This window comes from Artemia franciscana, chromosome 11, assembly GCF_032884065.1.
Source record: "Artemia franciscana chromosome 11, ASM3288406v1, whole genome shotgun sequence".
Classification (NCBI taxonomy): domain Eukaryota; kingdom Metazoa; phylum Arthropoda; class Branchiopoda; order Anostraca; family Artemiidae; genus Artemia; species Artemia franciscana.
The window spans coordinates 3638812-3662576 of record NC_088873.1 but is presented as its reverse complement, the minus strand read 5'-3'; the positions used below and the strand labels follow the sequence as shown (position 1 = coordinate 3662576).

At 33.5% G+C, this 23765-nt stretch overlaps 2 protein-coding genes across 2 annotated transcripts in view; one reads left to right on the top strand and one right to left on the bottom strand.

Annotated features, from left to right (window-relative positions):
• Positions 1-23765, top strand: part of LOC136032699 (girdin-like) — a 149073-nt gene that overhangs the window by 81846 nt on the left and 43462 nt on the right. The gene's annotated exons all lie outside the window — the stretch shown is intronic.
• LOC136033359 (vitellogenin-like) overlaps positions 1-23765 on the bottom strand; it is a 71572-nt gene that overhangs the window by 18717 nt on the left and 29090 nt on the right. The window contains exons 3-5 of the mRNA XM_065714151.1: positions 20591-20696; positions 12984-13281; positions 1244-1420 (exon numbers count right to left, since the gene is read on the bottom strand). Of these exons, the coding sequence (XP_065570223.1) occupies positions 1244-1420; positions 12984-13281; positions 20591-20696 (581 nt within the window). The remainder of the gene's footprint in view (positions 1-1243; positions 1421-12983; positions 13282-20590; positions 20697-23765) is intronic.

Genomic DNA, 23765 nt, shown 5'->3' with positions numbered 1-23765 from the left:
ATATATATTTTCTAAATACTTCATCAAACTGACAGGAGAATTATTTCCTAATGTTCCATTGAAGTTTAAAATAAATTGTAGTGTTCCGATTAAGTTTGAAATAATTTTTTCGTCAAGTTTTGAACCTCATTCTTATTTAAGCCTGAGTCAGGATCTCAAAACAGGTCATAAAGAGAAAAGTCCTCCCAACGAGCTAAAAAGAGGCACTTTCAACAGTCTTGCGTCTCGAATAACATCCTATTATTTATAATTGAGTATACAACTCATTCAATATAATTAATTATTTATACCATTGATTGAAATTAATCAAGTTTAGATATTTATAAACTTGGGGGTTGTTGAGCATTTCCTTGGACTTGCATGATTTTCAAAATTGACTAAAACAATTTTGTTCAGTAAGTATGACAAATTAAAGAGTAGTTTGAATCATAGTTGCAATTTGTAAGTTTTCCATTATAAGGTGGGCCACAATATTGGGTATGTATGCAACCTCCAGTCTACATGATAATCTTAAGTCGAAATATGGCACTAAATAGAAAATATTGACAACCACTGCCTTACTCAAATATTATTTTATTAAATATTAATGTTTATTTTGTTAATATTGGTTCATTTTGTAAAAGAAACCTTTGAACGTAATTCGTTTATGGTATTGTCAGGCAATAATTTTCAAGAAAAGGGGGGGCAGGGGCGTAAATTGCCATGATATAGTTTTTCAAAAATTTTGTCAAAGACTAAGGTAAACCTTTATAATTCAAGCATCCATAGAAATGGGTCAGTTCTCTTTATGGCTCTATATGACACTTTTTTCTGTTTTCACTGTCATTTCCATTTTATTTCTGGAAATCGGCTCCAACTTCCCCCCCCCCGGGATTTTACGAAATTTCGCCACTGGGGGGGAAGTCCAGAATAGTCTCAAGGAGTGGATTTCCTCTTTCTACTATAAAATTCAATATAGCTTCTGAGAAGAGTGAGCACGACCAAAACTATAAATGACCAAACATTATACATCGAGAAGGCCATAACTTAGACTATTCATGCTAAAATCTTGATCAAGAAGTTGCACCTTTCAAAACATAAGGAGGTAGTTTGGTTTGTAGCATTAATTTGAAAGTTGCTGATTATAAAAATGACCCCCCTGTTGTATTTATATGCAACTTCATGACTACGGTGATCTTGTATCGCAGACCTACAAAACAGAATTTTGTTCGCCACTCTCTTAGTATCAAAAATATTGTCTTACTTTGTAGAAGAATTCTTCAAACTAGAATCATTCGTTGACAAAGCTGGCCTAAGTGGCTGTTTCATTGATGGCAGGTTCGGTTTTCGGGAGCTACCATGCTTATTCGCTTCAGTTTTGGGAATGGGTAGTTTAGGCGTGGTTGATGAAGTAGTATTGGCAGGTTTTCTTGATATTGTGCTGGAAAAGGAAATTTTCAATTGTAATTATGTAACGATGGCGTATACATTTGAAGAACATATCGAGAAAAATTTATTATAGCTAAGAAACTTACAACATCTATTTAATGGCCATCTCATGGGGTGAAAACTTTTGAGAAGGGAGTGACAAATACTAGTCCTGTCATAATAAAATATGGTAACAGAAAAAGTCACATTACCCCTTTGCCACGTCACAAGAGATTCTAAAAAGTACCCTGAGAACTCAACCCCCGAAAATCCCCCCCCCTCCGACACAAAAAAAAAGATTTAAGATCATACTTGATAGAAAAGAATTTCCTCACTTACTTTTCTGAAAGAAGAAATATCACCGACAATTGTTTACATATTGACCAGGATAGTTCCACCACATGATCTCACCCCCCCCCCCCCCATGAGCTACAATAAACATCGACAGTGCTGAAAGCACTAGCAGGATATTAACATATATAGAGGATTACTGGGTGTTATTCTTCTGCATAAGGTACATTAGAAAGTAATTAACAACGTTCGGGAAAAAAAATTCCTTCAATGCTGCAGGTCTAAATATGTGGTTGAATTAAGGAAATACCCTTAAACAGCCCCCGCCATTTAGGGAAAAGAGCCCAAAACGAGCACAACAGGACAGGACGGTAGAGTTGGCTAGAACAGTGGAAGGTAGGCAAAATCTGGATTAATGAGTACAAACTTTGAACGCAAGAAGTATGTGATACCCTTAATATAAAAAAATAATCTATTAGAAATATATTATAGAGGCAATACATTTTCAAACTGGTCTCAACAAAGACATGCTATTAGCCTATTTAGGCTAGGGTATTTTTAACCTAGCCTTGTTTTTAGCTAATCAATAATAATAGTAATTTATTTGAACTCTATACAAACAAAAATTTACTTAGAGGAGTATGCAAAAAAATATACATAATAAAAACATTTATCATCAGAAACACAAAAAAATACACTAACAATGACTCACGAACGATTAATACACCTCAACGGAAAATCTACGACTGACTCAAATCGCTGTCTGAATCTGCTTTCTAATATATCCATTATCATATATTTCAAAAGCTCCGTAATGCTTGGAGATATAACGAGACCAAATAGGAACACGAAGAAAATACTTACAAAATTTAAAAAAGACACTCCAAATTTTTTTGACGTTCTGACGTGGTAAAAAATTCCCACAATGGCACCAGAAAAAACACATGGGGATCAAAAAGCGACCTATAAAGCCGACCAGACGATGTTTTGTCAAATTCACCTTTAAATCTAGAAAGAAATCCATAGGACTTCAACACATTTATTGTTAGTGATCGTGTTGCTTGAATCGAGGTCCCGAATGTAAGTCTAAGGTAATTGAGAGATGCAGTGGCAAAAATTGAATCGGGGCCTACCTGAATTTTTTAATCGGGAGGGTGATGAAAACCAAAAACGAGAAATTGAGTTGTAGAAGAATCAAATGACAGCCCAGCATGAAAGCTATTCACAGCAGCCAACAGTGATTGCAAATTATCAGGCAGCAAAAGAATGTCATCTGCGTACGAAAGGTGACTTGCCTCAATGGATGGCTCGATAAGAAATGGATGGCTCGCGGTATTCTGCGAGTTGCACAGTGGATGGGATTATCAAATATTGCAGGACTTAGCCCTGAGCCCTGTTTTGCTCAGCGACGGACAGAAATTTGACTGCTCAACGCGGTTTGAGCAGTCGCGTTGAAATATTTTCAACGCGGACGCGTATAGAAGAGTTTTGATACCATTGCCAGAGGGAGGTACAAACGAATGGGTTCACCCCACTCCCCCAAAGCGCTAGAACAGCTTGGGAGTGTAGGATTGAATCAAACGCTTTAGAAATATCTGTTGCATAAACAAATAAAGATTTCTTCATTCTCTCGTATCTCGAATGAAAACTGCATATGTATTCCCAACACCAAGGCCCGCACAAAAATCAAATTGATGATCTGCAAGATCAGTTTAATTAAAGATTGATTAGAGCATCAACGGAATTTGGGAGGACACTGCCAAATATTGTTGATTAGCATGTTAAAATAGATCACACCTAGATCACACCATAGATCACACCTATTCGAGAAAGTAACGCAATATATTCAACTAGTTTCACGGTACCTTAAATCAAATGTTCAGGTTGGAGTCCGTCAGAACCAGGAGCTTTGCCTTTTTAAGGAGACGAATTAGCGTAAGAACTGACGATGGCGTAATGGAAACAAGATTTCGGCTATGATATAGTTGAGAAAAATGGTGAAGGAGAATTTGCCGAAAATTTGTGCACACTGGTGGGGGGCTATCAGAGAATAGCGAGGAGAAGCATCTTTCCTAGGAAGTTACATCAATAGGGTTTGAACATGAACAAGACGATGAAGTGAACTTTGATACTTTGCTCTACAATTGCTGCGGATGATTTCGGATGTCACGAGAGAGAATAGATATTTGCTTTCTCTTGAAGAGCATTACAGCTTTTCGGTACTCTTTTTTAGTCGATTTAAAGATCCTAAATATTAAGCCAGACCTGGAACGACCACAATCCACCCAGATCTTAAACCAAAACTAGAAACGGTTCTTTGCAAGTTGCAGCTCTGGGTCATCACTCCAGCTTTTTATCCGTGTACTAACCCTAATTCTCTCAGATGGTACTGCCGCTGAGACGGCTACTTTAACCGAAGAGTAATCTCTGTAAGATAGCAATCTAGATCCGGTTGTTGCGATCCAGCGTTGCAGAGAGAAGGTGAAAAGGAATTTTGATTCTAGATAGAATAGAATCCAAAACACTTTGACATAGTGGTATATCAATATTATCTCAATGCATCTTCCAAAACCACTGAGGCTGTTGACTGATTTGTGGTATAAATAAATCCATAAAAACTTTAAATGTAAATGATCACTTGTTAACATATCATCACATACGTCAACAATGACGCTCTAAAGTTCCAGGATATTCGAGAGGATAAAATCAAAATCGGAAGTGGAACCAGAATGACGAACGCAAGAGAAAGATTTGGACTTAGAAAGCAAAAATGTGTCGCTTGACATTAAAGAAAGGTGCAAATGCGTAAATAGTGAAGCAGCATCTTTGAGGTCTGAGTTGAAGTCACCACGTATGACATTGATTGATTTGATGACTTAACATTATGCAGTAATTTTGACAGGGACTGACAAGCTGACGCATACTGTCGGCTAAATGTAGCATTTCCATAATTAGTTGGCATATAAACACATACAAGAACAATACTACCTAAATCAACTGCCAGGTATAGATCTCTAGATTTAAAACAACTACATTTAAAATTCTTATTTACTGCAACTAATAAACCATCAGATGGACGGCCAGTAGTAGTTTTAGCAAGCAAAAAATAAATGGTCAGAGGAAACTACTAGCATCGGAGAATTATCCACATTAAGCAACCGTTCGACTAAACAGACAATATCATACTTAAATAACAAATTCTCAAGAGTTGTTGATTTCTCCCGGGCGCCATTACTATTCTGAAAAATTAAGCAACTATTTCACTAGGACACGAGTCCATATTAGGACGCAAGGTGTATAGTTTCATTTCTAACAAAAAGCCCTCGAACTGGTTGGTGTTTCTTGACCTCTGAATACGACAGACTGTTGCTTCGATGACTGCCAACACAGTTGGCACAGGTAAAGGACTGCACCTCATAGGTCCTGTCATGGTTGCTATGATTACCGGCATATTTGCTGCCTTCAGTTGGATTATAACAATCTCTAGCAAAATGACCAAAGCCTCGATAGTTGTGACATTGCATCAGTTTCTCAGCCGGCAAAGTAACTCGAAATAAAACATATTGAATCTTGATTCTGTCTTTAGCAGCACGATCTAATTCATCTTTCGAAATTAATTTTCATTGGACTACGGACATATTACCGAATCTGGTTGAAGTGTCCACACTGCTAACAAGAATAGGTACTTGTGGACCACCATAGCCTTGGTCATCCTGATAATGCCGGCATATTCAGGCCTCACTACCTTTGCTCGTATATTTAGCGTGTTCAGTATTGCAGCAACATCAGCAGCCGCTGATTGTTCTTCAGACATAATTATTACTACCTTGTCTTTTTTAGCCACAATATGCTGGACCTTATCAGCACAAGCAAGTTTTACTACCAACTCACGTTGATCTGCTAAAATCTTATATCTTTTGACAGAAAAGGATTTTGACGAAAATCTGGGAGATCCAATCTAACTTGTTAGGTCATTTTTTTTTCACATCTTTCTTTATTCTATTCTGATCAGTGGTCTAAGGAATCCTGTGAAATTATCATCAAAGTTCTCTCTTCTATGTTCTATTTGGCAGCGAGACGGAAGATCTTAGCACTTTGGTAAAGCAAAAAGAAAAGATAATCTGTGACTTGTCAGATCTTAGCACTCTGATGAAGTGAAAAATAATAATATAAGAAGAAAGAAGTAAGCTCTTACATTGAGATCTTAGCCCTTTGATAAGTTAAAAAAAACGGCCGATGCTCTCTGATTTAACCTGCAAGCATTTATAACGTACCATTTACTCTATTTTTACCATATTTTACCATTTGCATTTATAGTACCTTATTTACCATTTACATTTATAGTGATCCTTTACATTTATAATACCATTTACCATTTACTATATTTTTAGGACGTACCATTTATAAGCTACAATCTACAATATTCAATGCAAGGTGACGTTTAACTAATAAAAATAATCAGGGCGCTAAACATGACCTTTATTTCATTATGAAATATTTTGTTTAATAGTTTCTTGTCTGTGAAGTTGGTAACATAATATGAATCCATCCATACGAATTAAAAAATTACTTCCAAAATTACTTTCTGTCTTTTGTTGTTCTTTTTCTTTTTTTTTATTTATATTATCTAAAGTTGTATTTTGTTCCTGAGCTTTGTTTGTAGACTGTATGCTGTGTTGGTCCGTAGGATTTTTGCAATAAATCTGATCTTATCTCATAATTGTCAGCCACCAGCTCTCTCTATCTAAAATTGAAATCTTAGCCAATGATACCGTTGTGAATCTCAAAGACACAATTAAGAAATTTCATTTATTCTAGGATGCAGTATATTACACCAACAGTATAGCATTTGGGAGACTACCCCTTAAATGAAAAATTCTCTGAATACCTCTTTCTTGTTCTTGATGATTTTCCCCAGAATCCCTTAGAAGTAAAACAACAAACAACAAAGAGAGCTAAAACTCAACAAAAAAACATCAAACGGGACTGCGGCTAATAGAGAAAAAAGAGATGAAAGACTAAAACAACACGGATATTTCGCCTGTATGTAAACTGGGCGTCCTCAGCACAAGATAAAAAGAAAAAACACTAAACTAAAAACAAATAAAAACCACCACCAATAATAATAAATACAATTGTCGCTACTGATCCACGTAGGGAAAAGAAGCTATTAGAGTTACTTCAATGAGAACATCAAAGCAACTGAGAAAAAATTACAAAAACTGAACGTTAATTAACTATTCTGTTGCAAAATTATCCTCTTGTAAGCTAATATTGAAGCAACTCTTTTTGGTCTAGTAGGTAATCTAGCCCCAAGGTGATTATGTAAATTTTTAATTTCCTTATTGACTATTGGTTCATTTTTCAAAAGACAATCATAAATTGGGTCAATATTTAAATTTCCCGTGTCCCCATTTATTGAAAGATTAGCAAACATAAGTTTTTCAATTTCTATAGCCTCCCTCGCCCACTGAGAAAAACCCCTACCATTAGAAATAGCTGTGGCCTCATCAAATCGTATAAAATGTTCAGGATAAAAGAATGTATGTTCAGCCAGAGCCGAAACAAAAGTTTCAGGAGGCCTTTTTAATTGTAGGGTTTTTTCTATTGAGTTGCGATGCTCAATAAGTCTATCAATAAATTGTTGGTGAGTCCTACCAATATAAAACTTTCCACAAGAACAAGAAATTTTATACACCCCACTAACTAAATCTCCCCGGGTTAAATTCTTCCCGGAATTAAGGAAACTATCTAATGATCTCACTGATTGGAAACATGTATCAATGTTATGTTTACACAAAATTCGTTTAAGCATCTCCCCAAATAGTTACATAAGGCAGAGAAATGAAAATTTTCGGCATATTTGATTCTGTACACTCTGAAACCCCAATAACCCTATTGTTATGTTTAATGCGTATAAAATAACACTTGGCCGTCTTCAGTATAAATAATAAAAAAATACAGATAAAAATCCAAAGGATAATTTAAGACCAAACCTTAAAACGAGAACTGAAACTAAAATGGAAAAGACGCTTTCTAAGCAATGATGAAAGGGTAATTGAATAAAAAATAAAATACTGAATGGCATTTCAAACTTTCATTTTATGTAAAGCTTTTTTAAAGGCTAATTGCTTACCAGACATGGTATTGACAAAAATTGCGAAATATGATTTTGTGGATAAATATAAAAACGATCTGATCTGTATCTTTTTTATTATTTGCACTGAAGACGGTCAAGCGGAGGTCTTGACCGAAATATTCGCAGAGTCCTCATCGTATTTTTTTTTTTTTTTTTTGTGACCAGTTGTTTTTTTGTTTTTTTTTGTCAGTTGTTGTTATTTTTTGTCACTAGTTGTTATTTTTTTGTCACTGGTTGTTATTCTTTTTGTCACTGGTTGTTATTTTTTATCACTGGTTGTTATTCTTTTTGTTACTGGTTGTTGTTGGTTTTTTTTGTCACTGGTTGTTTATTAATTTGTCACTGGTTGTTATTTTTGTCGCTGGTTATCAATTTTTTTGTCGCTGGTTATTTTCTTTTTTTGTCGCTGGTTGTTATTGTTCTGTCATTCGTGTTATTGTTTTGTCACTCGTTTTTTTGTCATTAGTTGTTTTTTTGTCAGTTGTTGTTATTTTTGTCACTGTTTAGTAATTTTTTTGTCACTGGTTATTATTTTTTTGTCACTGGTTGTTATTGTTTTGTCACTCGTTTTTTTTGTCATTAGTTGTTTTTTTTGTCAGTTGTTGTTATTTTTGTCACTGGTTGTTATTTTTTGTCACTGGTTGTTATTTTTTTGTCACTGGTTGTTGTTGTTTTTTGTCACTGGTTGTTATTTTTTGTCGTTGGCTGTTATTATTTTGTCACTGGTTGTTATTTTTGTCACTGGTTATTATTTTTTTTTTTGTCCTGGTTATTATTTTTTTTTGTCACTGGTTGTTATTTTTTGTCATTGGTGTTATTTCTTGTCACTGGTTGTTATTGTTTGTCACTGGTTTTTATTATCCTCATCCCATTCTTCTTTACGATTCTTTCATTTTGTGAAATTAAATTATATTTTTTGGGTCTAAGAAATTATTTACTAAAATAGCTGAAAACAACAAAAAAAAAGCCAAGTTAATTTAGTTCAAAGTTTCTTCGAAAAAAAATTCGATATTCCAAAGCACTGTAGCAACTGCTGAAATGCTACAGCTAATCCATGAAATAGAACTTAGTTCACAAACACGTTTAAACATATTGATTTTCAGCTTTGACGAAGGATTTTTGCCTTCAAAATGTCATATAGGAGCCCCTTGATAAGATTTTTACTTCCAGGTTTTACATGAAAAATAAAGTATATTATGTTTTTTTAAATCTTTCATAAAATCCTCAAACCAAAAAATAGAGTCATTAGGATTTCACTAACAGGCATTCTACAAGACACAAACAAGAAACTTCCTTTATTCTAGTGTGTAGTATATTATACGGTGCTTTTTAATTAAACAAAACAAATTCAAGAACTAAGCTTAGGTTAGGTTTAAGTATAGGTTTAAGTATTAGGTTAGGTTAAGTTTTAGTATAATATAAGTAAGAGTTTGAAGTGGTACTTGTTAATTAAACGAAACACACTCAAGAATAACGCTTGGGTCAGATCTCAGAAAGCCGCCTTGATAGCAACAAAGACCAGTGACGGGGGATAGAATGCACTGAACTTGTATAATTTTGGCTATATATTTGCACATTAGGGGGTGGGGGTTAGGTTGTTTTACGTTAGGCGCAATGGTGCTGTCCAAAAGCTTTACTTCCAACCCCCCCCCAAAAAAAAAAAAAATTGTCAAATATATTGCCCAAATTATATTATTACCAATCAATCAGTCAATCAATTTATATCTGACCCGTCAACAAAAAAAGGAGGGTTTGAAGCTCTAGTGACAGAGTAAGACAAAAAAAATAAAAAGAGAAGATAAACAATCAACAAAAAGAGAGATTACAATCAACAAACAGACATAATTACATACTATACGAAGAGCGAAGACCACTGGTGGTTAAGGTTTCTAGCGGAGGATTTGAAATCTTCCACTCTTTTATCAATAATATTTGCAGGCCGAATCAATTTAAATTTCTTGCACCAGAGAAGAATTACTGGTCCAAGGAGGCAGATGCAGCAGATATTTGGCGAATAGATTTGGTTAATATGTTTTTGTTTAAAGCAAAAAAAATTCCAAATGGGGGACATAGCAGGAAGATGGGGTACAGTTAGACTGTCGCAAAGTTTGGAAAGGTGAAATCGACTAAGATTCGTGATATTAGATGCAAGCGAAGAATGTGCGATTCGAATCTTTTTAGCGAGGTTTTGAATTAAAAGCTTAGTGGTATCTTTAATACTCCTTTCAATGGGCATACCAAGATAATATAAGGCTATCAGAAAGCGGAATAGATGTTTCAAAAAGTTCAAGTCGTTTGTCAGAATTACCCTTAAGATTGAAAGCGACTGCTATAGTTTTATCGACATTAAAATTCAGACCAATTTCCTGATGTTGATGCTGGAATTTTGAAATAGTTATCTTACTTCCCTAAAAGTGCGAATTAAATTCAAAATATCATCAGCGTAGGTAAATAAAGTAACACGATTCCACCATAAAAACACGTGCACTCGACAGTGTTTTGAGCAGTCGACACTGATATATTAAAAAACGCAGGGGAGGTTAAACCACCCTGTCTGACACCATTAACTATATTGAAAAGATCCGAACCCCTATTTATTTTAGCTTTAAGATGACTATACATATACGACTACGCATAATATAGACGACTATACGACTATACATATATAGATGACTATACATAAGTTAAGCCAAAAGTTTCTTGGGATAATATTTTGGATGTTCAGAATTTTGTGTGGGTGTGCTAAAACGACACATAAGATTTGCACATTATGTTCTAACACACCAAAAACCTGCAATTTTTACATTGAGATACCAGCTTAATTGTATTACAGTTTAACTGTATATCAGCACAAATTTATGGATTATAATCGCAGCCGTTAAATGGATTCCAAATGATGGTACATTCAAGATGGAAATCGTATATCAGAGGTAAAATTTGAAAATTCATTCAAGAATGAATACTGCCTTCAGTTTCTACCTCCTTTTTTAACAGATCTACTCCTGGTTCCACAACTGATAATTTTTTAAATGATAAAATCATGTTCCGAAACTATCACGAGAGCCCAATCACACGGACGAAAGAAAATACACTAACTAATTTTAGTAGTTTGATGAAACAAGATATTATCTTATATATCTATTAAATAATAAGGGCTAAACGCAAATTAACTAATATACACGGGTCCGGAGCGAAATTATCTAACGTTAGCATATATAGAATCAGAGTATTTTTCTAAGGTGAGGAAAGGGGATGGAGTAAACTACACTCTAAGTCATCATTTTTTTTAGGATGGATACGGGTCTTCAAATCAACATTAGAAGGAAGCATATTCGCACACAGGATTAAAAAACAGCTTGCTCTCTCGATTCTGCTTAAATTTCAATCCTCTAATTCATCGATTGACAGGATTTGATTTCTTTATTGTTCTCTTCTTTGTTGTCAATTAATATACCTTTTTGAAACGCAGGAAGCTTTCGCTCTGATACACAATATTTTCTTTAATTTCTCAGTCCTGTTTCTTTCTGAAACGCAAAGGATTCAATACGACACATAATACTTTGTTTAAGGGATATACTTTGTTTACGTAAATAGCAACGAAGACCACACGAAGGCCGCAACGAAGGCCACAAATAGCAACGATATCAAACCTTTCCATATATGGAAAGCCTTTCCATATCAAACAAACACTGCTTGGTAAAATGTGAAAATTAAAAACTAAAAATGTCCGGGCTGTTTAAACCTGTTTATCCGGGCTATTATTATTTGACAAATATTTATGTCAAAAACCTAGAAAATTGGGCATTTAATTCTTATTTTTTAAAACACGTCTATTGGGGTCGCTACATGGATAACAAAATTCCACTTTGGAGTTATAGTGAAATTGAACTTCGGGGTTTCTTAGATCATCTTAATACCTATGATAGAAATTTGCAGTTTACCCTGGAAATTGAAATAGAAAATAAACTACCGATTTTAGATGTGTTAATTATTCGTAATACTGATAAACTGGATTTTATTATCTATAGAAAACCAACGCAAAATAACAGATATCTTCATTTTAATTCAAACCCCCCCCCCTACAAGTTAAAAAAGCAGTTGTAACTTCTCTCATTGATCGGGCCCTGAACATTTTCTCCGATTCCTATAGGCTACAAGTGCATAAACGAATTTTATCAGACACATTTTTTTTTGTAATGGATACCCCATTCTTTTTGTCAATAATATATTTAACTGTAGACTAAAAAGAAATTCCTGTAAAATCAAAGATATATCAAAATGCGACGCTCCTGACATGTCCTCAAATATTATCTATCTTCTGTACATCCCAAAAATCACAACAAAATTTAAAAATATTTGCACAAAAAATAATCTGTATGTAGTTTACTAATAATTTTAAAATCATTAATTTCTTAAATTCCGGTAAAGATAAGGCCCAGTTACTCGCCAAAGAGGGGTCTATCAAATACCTTGTGATTATGGAAATCACTATGTTGGCGAAACCCATCAGAATCTAGAAAAACGGCTACAACAGCATAAAGAAGACATAGAAAAAGCATTAATTTCTAATAGTTCTAATAACTCCTTTGATTCTGCTTTAACTTGGCGAATATTTAATAATATTTTCTCATTAGTAATGATTTGGGGATGAAACTCGTGGTTCGGGAATCAATCGAAATTAGTCACAAAATAAATAATAATATTTCTTTAAATAGGGACTTGGGGGGGATTTCACTAAATTCTTTATACTCAAATTTAATTAAAAATGATCTAACAAAATATTTGACTAAACCAATTTGTAATAGTTATGAACTACTTACAAAAAGGCCTTTGAGGCAAGCTGCCAAAAAAACAAGGTTAGCTTTGAACTTGGCTTTTTTCTATATTGTTTGAATGAATTTATCATCTCACATCATTTTATTTATCAGTCCTGGTTGAACTTCGCTGAAGTAAGGATGCTAGGGCTGTTTTAAAAGTTTTTTTTAAAACATTTTTAGTTGTAATTTTGACATTTTAATGTAAGTTTACAAGTTTTTCAAGACTTCTGGGACGGAGAATGAGTTTGAAAGCTTCCCCTTCTCCTCCCCTCCCCTATTCACGCATCTAACCGGCGTCTGTCATATGAAAACAGAAGGGTTTATAATACCTTTTTGACACTCCTTCTCCTGTATTTTGTGTTAATCGTTTTCCTCTTAAATGTAAAGGTCCATTTCGTTTTATTTGTTGCGGACGGTTAGATGGCGTTGCCGTATTTGCGCTTGTGGCACTTGGTGTTACAGCATAAGATTTCACCCTATCCAATGCTTTCTTTAGCTGTGATAAGTCTGTCACTTTCGGGGTACAACTGGCAACTTTCTTTGGAGTTTTCTTGGCTGGAGAACTTCTAACTGATTCAGGACTGGAGTCGTAGAGTTGTACAGCTTTAAAAGGACTAAGAGAAAATCCTGAAAGCAAAAAAATGAAACTACTTTCAAAAATTCTTCAAGGGTGAAAAAGCGAAAGAGGTACTCTAACTAACCTTTAAAGGAGAGTTGCATTTTGGACAGGGGCAGATTCAGGGGTACGTGCTCTCTCCTCCTCCTTAGAAAGTCAACAATCACGTTAATCACAGGGTCAGCTGAGTGAAAAATACGAATGGGAGAGCTAAATTTTTATTCCTGCCCCTCTTCCCCAAAACATTAATTCTAAATCGGGTCTTTTCTTTAATTCTGTATCGCAATTTCGGATATTATTGAAGTTAAATAATTAGAAGGTTCGCAAAAAAATCGCTGTTTAAGGAATCAAATGGTCCATGTAATAGCTACGGTGACCATGCAATTTAATATCTTAGTCAAAGGGCCGAATATATGAAATTTGGCTACCATCCATATTAATTGAATTACATATCCTGATAATATTTTTATTAGAGTAAATGCCCCTCATATAAAAAAAAAATACACATAAAGGGGCCACTGTCCATTCAAAAGGAGCTAAAATAGCCATGCACATTTTTACTCATCTTATTTTTAGTTATTAGGTGTTACTGCAAAATGAAGCAATATAATAATTAAAAAAATGTGAGACTGAGAGCTGCTAATGGGGGAGGGGGTTGATCCGTTCAACTTTTAGTTAACCTTTTTTAGGACCAAAACTACTAAAACGTTACGAAAATACTTTCTCTTTCTTAAACTTGGCTAAAAGGAGCACCCTATTTCATTGTTAGTCATAGGACGATGCCCTTAATTTTTTCGAATCAAATTCTAATCCTGGTTCAATCCCGGTGTCTCAATCCTAGTAAGATTTCTGATTTCAGAAAGACTCGGCTTTTATTACGGTACCAATAATAATTACAAGACTTAAACCAGCGAAAAGACCTAATCGAATTCGTTTTTCTAATACAAAAGTCGACTGTCAAAATTTTGCTGTTTCCAAATTTCTGAAATAATAATAATAATGAATAAGATATACAAAACTTAGTGGGTTATGGGAAGTGAAGGCTCGTTGTCACAGCTAGGAATGACTCGGAACACAACAAATAATGACAGCGATCCCTCTAAAGGGCTGTCTTTTCGATGCAATTTTTTAGTGCATTTACTTATTTCTTGTAACAAAATGGACTCTGCCTCTTGCCTATGTCATCGGTTTATATTTGTTTCTAATTTTTGCATTCAACAACTGTAATTAGATATAATCATAAATTAATTACAGCCCCAATATAAGTAAAAAATACCAGAGGGTGCCGGCAATCCCCCATTAAAGATGAACGATTGGTAGAATATTTCATAAAATTAGGTTTTGTAGCATTAAAGTTGAAGATTCAGAATTGTCTTTTGCACAAGTCATATCTACCTCCATGGGTAGATGAGATTAAGTAAATGCAACCTGTAATACGTCTGCGACAGTTCCACAAATCTTGAGAGTATATAAAGGCCAGAATCAGACTCCCCCCCCCTTCTTGTGCCCCGAAAGCGCGTATCAATGTTTTTACATTTCAAAAAATTTTAAGACTTCTTTTGCCTTCAAAAGCCAGTGGCTCTGCTCAAAGAAACCCATCATAGGATTCATCTGATTCGACAAATATAACAATTTTTTTTCCAATAAGAGTCCTCTCAGGCGACAGTTATACAAATCTTGGGAGTCCAGAAAGGAATCCCAAGATTTGCTTTTATTCTTCGAAGAAAATGCTTTTACATATCAAAATTTTTAAGACTTCTTTCTTGCCTCCAAAAGCGACGTGTTCCGTTCAATAAAACCCATCATATCATTAATCTGATCCGACGAATTGAAAATGTTATTCATGTAAGAGTATAAAACAAGATCCCCTTTTGCTTCGATTTATTTTTCGTACTTTCAGGCCTCCTATTGAATTAATGATGACTTTTTATTTCTACTTTTTATAGATAGATAGATAAATAAATTTATTGCCCATTAGAAAAAACCGTACAAAACCACAAATGGAGTAAATAAATACACAAAAAGAGACAAAAACTTAGGTACTATAAAAATACACAAAGACACTCTTCACGATGGACGAATCACGATGGCAAGGCTACTGGACTCACTTGACTTTAAAAATTCCGTCTAACGCCTAATGAGAGCAGCAATAGGATCTGGAACACCGAAACTGACGCGACACCGATCTCTCTATCTGTCTATATGTCTAGTCTGTCTACTCTATCTACCCTATCTATCTGTATGTCTGTCTATTCCTTGTCACCGATCTTAAATTGGGCAAAAATTTTGCATATTTATAATAATCTGAGCGCAGCTGTCTTTTGTCATTTTCGGAAAAGATATTCCAAAATGGAGACATAGCTAGAAAATGAGGTATAACCAAAGCATTATCTAGATGGGCTCGAATCTGTCTGTATATATATATATATATATATGTATATATATATATATATATATATATATATATATATATATATATATATATATATATATATATATATATATATATATATATATATATATATATATATATATATATATATATATATATATATATATATATATATATATATATATATATATATATATATATTGGGTGATGGAAAGCCACAAGCTTTTCTCACCTTTTCTCTAAAATGATTTATCTGTAGGGAACGTGTAAAAACCATACTCGACCTAATAGGCATTCCTAAATAAATAATAGAATTGGATAAAACAGAAGACCCGAATCAATCAATTATTTTATTTTATAGCAAGTTTAACAAAATATTTGACCAAGTATATCCCATGATATTAAGAAAAAGTAATGATTTATCTCGGAAGTCTTTCAAAGAGTATAAAAGAAAAAAAGCTATATAGGATGAAGATGCAGTATCCAAATGAAATTAATATTGCAAATTTTCAAAAATATAAAAATCAACTAAATCTTGTCCTCAGAGAGACAGAAGCAAAATATTACCAAAATGAATTTCGTCAATGCGATTCACCTCGGAAAACATTGAAAATAATAAACAAAAAAATTAATAATGCTAAACAAATAAAATTCCACCTAACATTACAATTAATGAAAGAGTTAAAATAACGGATGAGAGAGGGTTGGAGAATTCATTTGCTGACCAATTTAGTTGGAAATTATCTGGTAGATCAAATTTCTGATGGAACACATAATCATAGAAAATATTTAAGTAGATAAGACTATTTTTATATACCCTATCCAGTTGTTGGAGTACCAAAAAGCTGTTACTAGTTTAAAAATGGACTTTTGACAAAATGTGATGGTATGTCGAGTTGTCTGATCAAAGATTTAGTTTATCAACCGCTTTTATATATTTTTAGTTCTTCAATAAAAAATACGTTTTTTTCCAGTTTGTCTTAAAGTAGCTAAAGTTTTACCTTAATTGAAAAAAGGTGACAAAGGTAATCCAAGTAATTACAGGCCTATTTATTAGTAATAAAGTTTTTGAAAAGATAGTAAAGATTAGGTTTACTTCATTTCTGGCAAAGAATATTTTTTTTTCTCCCACTCAGTTTGTTTTTTGAGAGGTAAGTCAACAGAGCAAGCAGTAGCCACTTTACATCATTTCTTATCAGAGGCTATGGATGATAATTATCTGATGGCAACTATATCTGTGACATAAAAAAGCTTATGATAAAATAGACCGTGCAATTATTCAAGATAAGTTGCAAAATCCGTGGAATAGCTCTTGGCTTAGTGAAATCGTATTCATGCTGAAAGAAGTTTTATAGTCAAAGTTGGTGAGAAATCATCTCATATTTTTCCACTATAAAATATATGGGTACCTCAGGGGGTCTGTATTGGGGTTGATCAATTTATATAAACGACCTTCCAAATTGCATGCCTTCGGAAGAAGAATTACCAATATTCTTTGCAGATGTCACAAGCAATTAGTTTGAAGGTGGGCAATGAGGAGGCCTACGATTGTCTCTCAGAACTGTTGCTCTGATTTTAAATTCTTGATTTCTTGATAATCGACTAATACCTAATCTAGAGAGGTCGGAATTTTTTTTTTTTTTTTTTTTGAAAAGTTCAAAATCAGTGAGGTGTGTGTAATTTTAACCTATTAAATACAGAAATTTCCTCCATAAAAAGAATGGGTGTATTTAGATATTTATATAGATTCAACTTTGTCGTTTACAGCACATATTAGTAAACTCGTGGTAACAGTTTCCAGGAATCTCGGTTGTTTGCATCGATTAAAGTTTCTGCTTCCGTAGCAGATCATGAGGACTTCATATCTTTCATTAGTGGAATGTTCCTTTCAATATTGCCCGATCGGTTGAGTGTTTTGACTCCAAAATGTTCAAAATAAATCAATAAGAACCTTAGACCATTTTTAACACACTCTAGGAAGACAGAAAAATTATCTGAAACTAAAATATCCTTTTATTTCTGGATTTTCTTGATTTGCAGCAAATTTTTCAACTTGGTTTGGGTATATGATTTTAATCATCCAACATAGAGACCATTTTTTCCACAGCATAAAACTTTTGGTTGAAAATAAGCATAGCCATTTATCAAGAGCTATGAATATTTCTTTTCCCGTTTGTTAAAAATGAGAGATCAATACTAAGCTTAAGATCCTAACTTTCCAAGATTGCCATCAAATATAAGCTATTTGATATAGCAAGTGAATCACCGTCACTATATATATATATATATATATATATATATATATATATATATATATATATATATATATATATATATATATATATATATATATATATATATATATATATATATATATATATATATATATATATATATATATATATATATATATATATATATATATATATATATATATATATATATATATATATATATATATATATATATATATATATATATATATATATATATATATATATATATATATATATATATATATATATATATATATATATACATATATATATATATATATATATACATATATAAGAGAAATCATGAAAAGAGAATTCACCAATGCAACAGCACAAACACACACACACACACACACACAAAAAAAAAAAAAGAGAGACAGAAGGAGAAAAGGAAGACTGTTTTCCTAAATTAGTGATTAATATAGACCAGCACTTGAATGAGGCCTTAACCCTACTCATCCATACAATCACATAGGTCAAACAGCATAGCCATACACAATCAACCATAAAGAATAATCCATGGACAGGCAGTCATGTCGTCAATAAGTATAAGTCGTCATTTACCAAACAATAGAAAAAATAATAAAGACAAATAATTCAGAGGCAACAACCCAACACAAGGGCTCATCAGGAGAATACACTGGCCTATAGGGTTTCGCCACTTTAAATTCTCTTCCCAGCCAAGTGTTGTGGCTACCACAGAATATCCATGGCATCCCCATGTCAGGTATCACCCCCAAAATACATGCCTATGAAAGAAAAAAAAACAACAGCAAATGTAAAACAACCAAGTAACACCAAAACAAACTTATCCTGTTAATATATCCCTCTTTTTAGCAACAATAGGTAAACTAAATATAATAAATTTTACCAAATCACAAATATTAACACATTGCAAAAAACCTGAATGAACTAAACAATTATCTTTTCTGTCTTTTTTTTCCTCACTTTCTTACTTACTTCTTTCCTTCTTTTTCTCTGTGCTTTGTGAGATCTATCAAAATATAATTTTTTTTTCATTTTCTTTATTATCAAAGGAGACGTAACGAGTTGGCTCTCCGTCTCCTTTGTACAAATTTATGGTTAATAAACAAATTTATGGTAAAAAATTTATTTTTGGTTAATATCAGATGAGGAAAATTAGCAGAGAATTTTCGTTGTCAGTTAAAGTGGTTTCAGTGTTGGGTTTTAAATTTTGACTCGCCTCTACCACTTACCACACATTCTGAACGAGTACGAGTCGAAATATCTACGCCTTGTCTTTATAAGTGAATTTTGCTGCAGAGGAGGGGTCTTTTAGGGGGACAAGAGCCTCTCTTTAGACCTTCAAACTATACAGACGGAGAGCAGACTTGCTTCATCAATAGCAGATAAAAAGGTGATGAGAACGCCATCATAATTACTTACAGGTCCATCTTGAATCGGTTTCTTGCCTATTATTTCATTCGATAGTCTACACTCCATTGTAAAAATTATATACAGTGTTTTTTTGGTTAATGAAGTCAAGTCAAGTAAACATCCCTCCAATATGTTACATTTTTCATAAAATTTTCTTATTCTTCATCTCCATTGGTCAGTACCTCCACCCACTGAAACTCCTCCCATTGATCAAACCTGAGCAAAACCCACAAGAAAGCTGATGGTGTTTAATTGCTAACTAATTTTAATGTTAATTTTGATTAAAAATATTAAATTCTAATTTTAATATTGCTAATTAATAATCTAATTTTCTTTTCCTGCTGGGTTCATCTAATTACCAGACGAGTCTTCACACAATTAATGTTTGCAGAAGAGTCTTGCTCCCAGTTCTTCTTCTGAATCCATTTGAATTTCAGCAGAACTTGACTATAAAACATCTAAAAATTTAAGTGTAGAGACCGCTTCGCTTAAACATCATTTAGCTCTGAAAAATAGAACTTTTCTGTTCTGCCTTTCATTTTTTCTTCTTCTTTTATGATATAATAAATATTAATTTCTGAGAAAAAAAGCTGATATTAATAAGTAAATATAAGCATTTTAGATCCATTGGACTTTAATAGAACGTCCAGTTCCGTTTCAGAAGAATAAAGGATAAATAATGTGTTCCGAGTATTTACTAGGGAAATCTAAAATTCGATAAACCATAAAGTTAAAATTCGAATAGCATCTGGTACACTATCCCTTTAGGAGATATCCAAATTAATCGACTTACTACTAGATCAATTCTAAATCAATACTAAATCAATCAAAATCAGCTTTTATTATTTTCCTTTTTTGTGAAAGGTTTCATTTCCTTCTGGCCTAAGCAATAGATTTCTACAGTTAGTGGATTGCCAAGACCAGAAATCGAGAAATTTTCTCAACATAAGTTGTTTAAATATACCTAGCGTAAATAGCTCCCACTCCCACTCTTTAATCTCTCTCTCGGATTTCCCATAAATAAAAATTTTGCTCAAAAGTGCCACTCAAGAGGGGCTTGAGGAACCAAGGTCCCACAACAGCTCATTTTGCGCCATTGTTTTTCCATGCTTCCAGGTGGAGGGGAGGAGGTCTTTTAGACCGATCTTCATGACTCCTCCCCCCACACTGGGTGCAAGTATGCCTAATTAAATAGTTTTTTGGTTATAGGCACACGTGTACACACAGAGACAAGTTAAAGGTAATAGACTTCACCTTTTGATGGACTTGAATCAGATAAAGTTAGCTGTGATGTTATCGTGTCGACTTCTGCTTGGACCAAATTCCAATCTATAGTATCAGTCATGTCATCAATGTCAACCTAGAACCAAATTATAAATGATTATTTGCAAATAAAAGATCTAAAGATGAACGGACCAGCCAACAAAATACCAAAGAAAAATTACAAAAAAACTAAAGAAATAAGAGGACTCCACAAAGAACAACCTATCGTCGATATTTCACCTGAATAAGAACAAGCAAGAAGAATGGTACTGTCGACCATGACCTATGTAACTCTGGTATTCAAATACGTATATTATATCGTACGTGTTAAGAGGTCTTGGACCCAAATGAAGAAGAATGAAAGGAAATAAAAGTGTCAGAAACTAAAAAAAATACGGTCTTAAAAAGAATAAAACAAAGAAATAAGATACAACCGAAAACGAAAAAGGAACATTAAAATAAAGATGGAAAAACACAATTAAAAAAAACAAATGTATGATAGAACAAATCCTGTCTCATCCAGGAAGTAGCTAAAATAAAGCCGAAATTAATATATAATCGAGTTACTTCAGTCATATCCAGGGCGTAACTGAGAACCAATCGAAAAAGAAGCATACATTTAACTTATTCATTTGCTAGGATATAATCATCTTATTCAAGTTTATAGCAGCTTTTCATCTACCTGTTACAACCCATCTTACCTGCCTCAAACTGCCTCTCATTGGACATTATAAATTTAACACTTAAAAGATGAACGCTGTTTTACTCGACAGATTACGAACAGGGTAAATTCTTGGCACGATAGTCATCCGAAATTTTGGTAGGATTAGTAGTGTATCAAATTTAGCTGAGATAATAAAGGCCTCTTCTGTGGATCAGGCACAGATACCCAAGACCATATCTGTAGATATTTACCAATTTTCTTTAATAGTTCCACTAGCCCAATTGACAATCAGGCTGATAAGAAATTCATGGAAAAAAAAACCGTAGAGTGGTAGTTTTGGGAGTGGCAGATTTTGGGGCCTTACAAGTAAAAATCCAATCAAAATGTCTTCATCGAGCAATTCAGCGACAAAATCTTGGGTAGTTACGTTTTCAAAAGGGGCCTTTGCGTTCCTGCTGTGAAAATTTTGTGAAAATTAAATTTTGTGAAAATCATAAGCGAGTTAATTTTCTGATTAACTCAATTGGGAGATAAATAAGCAATTGAAATACCTGTAGAATAGGAATTTTATCCTGAATCCAAATATAAAATCATTTACAATGGAAATGAACTTTCTAGTGCCCTTTATAGGTAGCTAAAAATATTAAACCACAACCAATTTCTACCCTTATTTCAATTTTCTACCATGTTTTCTACAATAACAAATTTTATACCATGTTTTCTACCATTTTGGGGCACAAAACCACAATTTTGCCGAGGAGTAAGCTAAGTGGCAATTGATTGAAAACTCTAAGATATCCAAAATAATCTATGGACTGTATTAGAAATGTAACTGTTTAAAACAACAAAAATATAAAATCGCGCTGTTGAATTGATTTTAGAATCTGATTTGGAAAGTATAGAGGGGCAATTTGATAGATCCATAATAAAAATAATATTTATTTTAATCATATAAATATTAGCTATACAATACTAATAACAATATATTAATAATATTTAGTCAACGTTCAAAATAGAGTCTGACTACAAAAACTGTAGAAAAGTAAGATTTAAAAAAACACACAAAAGGAAAGAAATTTCAGGGCGGAGGGGGCAGTCCCTTGTACAGCAAGCGTGCTTGACTGACTCCTACAGCTTTCTTTGCTGATGCTACGACGATGAAAAAATGGAAATGCAGTATTAAAAAAAACAACAACAGACATTTCAAACAGTTCGTGGTAACGACCTGTAGTAAGGAGCGATCCGGCTCAATAGTAACAAAAACTCTAAAAAATTTAATTTTGATATCAATAGCTACATCAAAAGAATCGCATTTTAATGCTGATTTTAAATATATAACTTTCATCAAGTTTAGTCTTAGCCATCAAAAGTTACGAGCCTGAGAAAATTTGCCTTATTTAGGAAAATAGGGGGAAACATCCCCTAAAAGTCGTAGGATCTTAACGAAAATGACACCATCAGATTCAGCGTATCAGAGAACCCTACTGTAGAAGTTTCAAGCTCCTATCTACAAAAATGTGGAATTTTGCATTTTTTGCCAGAAGACAAATCACGGGTGCGTGTTTATTTGTTTGTTTTTTTTTTTGTTTTTTTTTTCCCAGGGGTCATCTTATCGACCAAGTGGTCCTAGAATGTCGCGAGAGGGCTCATTCTAACGGAAATGAAAAGTTCTAGTGCCCTTTTTAAGTGACCAAAAAAATTGGAGGGCAAATAGGCCCCCTCCCATGCACATTTTTTTCCAAAAGTCAACAGATTAAAATTTTAAGATATCCATTTTGTTCAGCATAGTCGAAAACCATAATAACTATGTCTTTGGGAATGACTTACTCCCCCACAATCCCTGAGGGAGGGGCTGCAAGTTACAAACTTTGACCAGTGTTTACATATAGTAATGGTTATTGGGAAGTGTACAGACGTTTTCATGGGGATTTTTTGGTTTGGGGGGTGGGGTTGATGGGAGAGGGCTTTGTGGGAGGATCTTTCCTTTGAGGAATATGTCATGGGGGAAGAAAAATTCAATGAAAAGGGCGCAGGATTTTCTAGCATTACTATAAAAAAAAACAATGAAAAAATAAACATGAAAACGTTTTTTCAAATGAAAGTAAGGAATAGCATTGAAATTTAAAACGAACAGAGATTATTACGCATATGAGGGGTTCTAAAAATACTTTATAATACCTCGCTCTTTATGCTAAAATATTTTTAGTGATTTCAACTATTTATTCTACGGCCTTTTTGATTCAGGGGTCATTCTTAAAGAATTGGGACAAAACTTACGATTTAGCGTAAAGAGCGAGGTATTAACGAGGGTACAAACCCCCTCGTACACATAATAAAAATATAAGAATATAAAAGTTTGTTACGTAAGTTAATTCTTAAGTTACGTATATTTTTTACTAATAAAAACGTTCGTTGAATATTAAAAGTTCTAGTAGCCTTTTTAAGTAACCGAAAAATTGGAGGGCAGCTAGGCCTCCTTCCCCACCCCTTATTTCTCAAAAT